Source organism: Impatiens glandulifera, chromosome 3 (genome assembly GCF_907164915.1).
Source record: "Impatiens glandulifera chromosome 3, dImpGla2.1, whole genome shotgun sequence".
In the NCBI taxonomy this organism is placed as follows: Eukaryota; Viridiplantae; Streptophyta; class Magnoliopsida; order Ericales; family Balsaminaceae; genus Impatiens; species Impatiens glandulifera.
The window spans coordinates 48,873,346-48,876,623 of NC_061864.1; the positions used below are offsets into that span (position 1 = coordinate 48,873,346).

At 40.5% G+C, this 3,278-nt stretch overlaps 1 protein-coding gene across 1 annotated transcript; it reads right to left on the reverse strand.

The window, feature by feature from the left end:
* Positions 1–1,259: 1,259 nt before the first annotated feature.
* LOC124930314 (U1 small nuclear ribonucleoprotein 70 kDa-like) lies at positions 1,260–1,874 on the reverse strand. The gene has a single exon (XM_047470670.1). The coding sequence runs from the start codon at positions 1,872–1,874 to the stop codon at positions 1,260–1,262; it is 615 nt and encodes a 204-aa protein (XP_047326626.1).
* Between the last annotated feature and the right edge of the window lie 1,404 nt (positions 1,875–3,278).

Here is a 3,278-nt window from a genome sequence, read left to right on the forward strand (position 1 = left end):
CTAACTCTCATCTGTTAGACTGCACGTCTAACTACTCTTATTAGACTACACGTCTAACTACGTTTATTAGACTTCACGTCTAACTATGTATCCGTTAGACTGCACATCTAACTACGCCTATTAGACTACACGTCTAACTACGTCTGGTAGACTGCACGTCTAACTACGTATCCGTTAGACTGCACGTCTAACTACGTATCTGTTAGACTGCACGTCTAACTACGTATCTTCTAGACTGCACGTCTAACTACGTATCTATTGGACTACACGTCTAACTACATATCTATTAAACTACACGTCTAACTATGTATCTGTTAGACTGTACGTCTAACTATGTCTATTAGACTGCACGTCTAACTAGGTATATGTTAGACTGCACGTCTAACTACGTATCCCTTTTACTGCATGTCTAACTACGCCTGTTAGACTGCACGTCTAACTACGTCTGAAAGATTACACGTCTAACTACGTATTTGTTAGACTGCACGTCTAACTACGCCTGTTAGACTACACGTCTAACTATGTCTATTAGACTACACGTCTAACTACGTATCCGTTAGACTGTACGTATAACTACGCCTGTTAGACAACACGTCTAACTATGCCTGTTAGACTACACGTCTAACTATGCATGTTAGACTGCACGTCTAACTATGCCTGTTAGACTGCACGTCTAACTATGCCTGTTAGACTGCACATCTAACTACGCCTGTTAGACTGCACGTCTAACTACGCCTGTTAGACTGCACGTCTAACTACGTCTGTTAGACTGCACGTCTAACTACGTCTGTTAGACTGCTCGTCTAACTCAATGCATTTAATAGCCAATAAGTTTAATGAACCTCATTTAGACTTAGTCTAATGTAACATGTTTTTGTTATACCTGCACCAAAAACAATTAGATGGCTTAGTTTAAGTTTTATATCAACTCATCATCAAAATTCCATTAGTCAGAATACTTTGACCCTTAGTCAAAATAATTTTACCCAAAAATTTCCCCTTTTTTGATGATGATGTTAAAACTTTGCACAATTTAAGAGATAAACATCCATCCAATAGAACAAAGAGTCAAACTTGTTCACCAGCTTATAGAAATAAGTTCCGAAAACCAATATTCAGAAACCAAGTTTAAAGAACCAAGTTCACAATTAACAAAAAATAGTTTAGGAGAAAAAAGATTATTGATCTTCCCTTTTCACGAGTGGGTCGATTGGGTAGCGAAATCCTTGACAGTTGAATTCTTCACCATTCAGAAGGTTTCAAAACGGAGGGAGAGAACGACCACCACGGCCACTTCTTCTACCACGATCACTTCCATCACTTCTACCACCACGATCACCTCCACTACTTCTACCACCACGATCACTGCTGCGACCTCTGCCTCTTTTGATTGGCCTATCGCTATCATCATTGATTTGCTTTCGCTTTGATCTGGTGCATGTTGAAACACCACCACCTCTTCTGCCGATATTGTCATCGCCTTGGGTAATGAGATTCTTCTCTTTATCGGCAACAGCTTTAGAATCTTCTTCAGCCTGAATCTTCCTAGAAAAGGAATCAGCCTGTTCCAACCGCTTAGCATCAGCTCTGCTCATATTATCCTGTATCTCAATCATTTGATTTCGAAGCAAGCTTATTCCATCCATGACTTCATTATGGAGTTCAACTGCGTTTTCCCTTTCATAGTTGATCAAATCGCTATGTCGTCTGTAGAAGTTCTTTTCAAATTTGGTGTATGTCTTCTTGAGGGTATTAAACTCGTACGTGTTCCTCTTCAAAGTTTGTTCCATCTCATTATGGGTTTTAAGAAGATCGACAAATTCCTTCTTGTTTGCTTTCTGAGACTTCATTATCTTCACTATATTTGATTGCATTTCAGCCAAATTCTTCTAAAGAGTTCCCATCAATGGTATCATAGACTTAATAAGCTTAGTACCACTAGCAGATGATCCTTCATTAGATGAAATCTCTTGAGAATCTGCTGGAGCGGTCTGAATTGGACTGATATTGGTGTGAACATGCATGGACTGCTCTAGTCCATGCTTCTCTAAATCACTTTCAGACTTTTCTTCTTCTTCATCATCAACAAAATCTTCACGTACCTTGTGAACCTGACCGGGCGACCCGTCTGAATGATGAGGAAGGTTGACAACATCATCATGAATATTCGCAGCATTGATATCAGGAAACGATCGAGGCTTGGGTGATCTTGGAATGAAACATTGAGACAACGGAAGCCCTTCTGATGATTCAACATTTTTAGCTTGTTCCCCCTCAAATGAGGAACTCTTCTCTGATTCCTTGTCATTTGAGGGTTCCCCCTCAGATCTAGCTTCATCAGGCTAACTGACTTCAGCCTCCTTTTCTAGAGATACTTCTGCTTCGAGAATAGGGGACTCCAACACTTCCTCTTCTTGGGTAACAAGAGCATGAACAGGTTCCTTAACAACTTCTTCATCTTCGATAATAGGATTGGATTGAACGGGTTCCACAATTTTCTCAATTCTGGGTTGAGCCATTAGACGTTTTTCTTCAGCTAAAAACTTCCCAATTCTATAAGAAGAGTAGCATCTTGCTCATCTTCAGCAACATCACGATCATCGGACAGATCCATAAGTTCATCTTCATCGGAGGAGCTTTCGAAAGGACTAAATCCTAAGAAATTTGTTGCATGAACGTACCTGACAATGGTAGAAATGTAGTCTTACATGATCTCGTCTAGTCTTTTCAGAGCCTTCTCCTATGCCTTAGCATTCCTCTCAAGAGGATTGAAATTGGCTCTTCTAGCTTGAAGGATCGGAAAGAGAGCTCTTCCCCTCAAATTTTCTTCAACCAGCTCCTTTCTCTTAAGAGCTTCATAAACTTCCGATGTCTTAGCCGATTTAAGGACTCTCTTTTCTACGCTGACTAGCTTCAACCATTGACTATTTATGCCTTTACCCTTGATGACCTCATCATACCCTTGACTTTGAATCGGTTGCAATATTCTTCCATTTTCCAATAATCTCAATAGATTTTAGAGTAGGCCTTGGTTCCCCAAACGTGATTCCAACAGCCTTTCTGGTGGAACGCATTAACTCATGAGCAGAAAGGGGTTTAGCAAAGAGTCCTAGCGTGGGTTCTGACTGAACAAGCTTTCCAGTCACTACGGACTCTGTTGGAACAGGATTGGAAATAGGAGGCTATTCGACTGGCATAGAAAGAACTTTTTTAGATGCATCACTAGCAGCAAGGGTAAGAACTGCACCTTGCTCTAGTTCAACGGAAATTGTAGCTTC

What these genes read in the sequence shown, in the direction of transcription:
- LOC124930314 (XM_047470670.1), bottom strand. Translation starts at nt 1,874, where the DNA reads ATGCAATCAAATATAGTGAAGATAATGAAGTCTCAGAAAGCAAACAAG.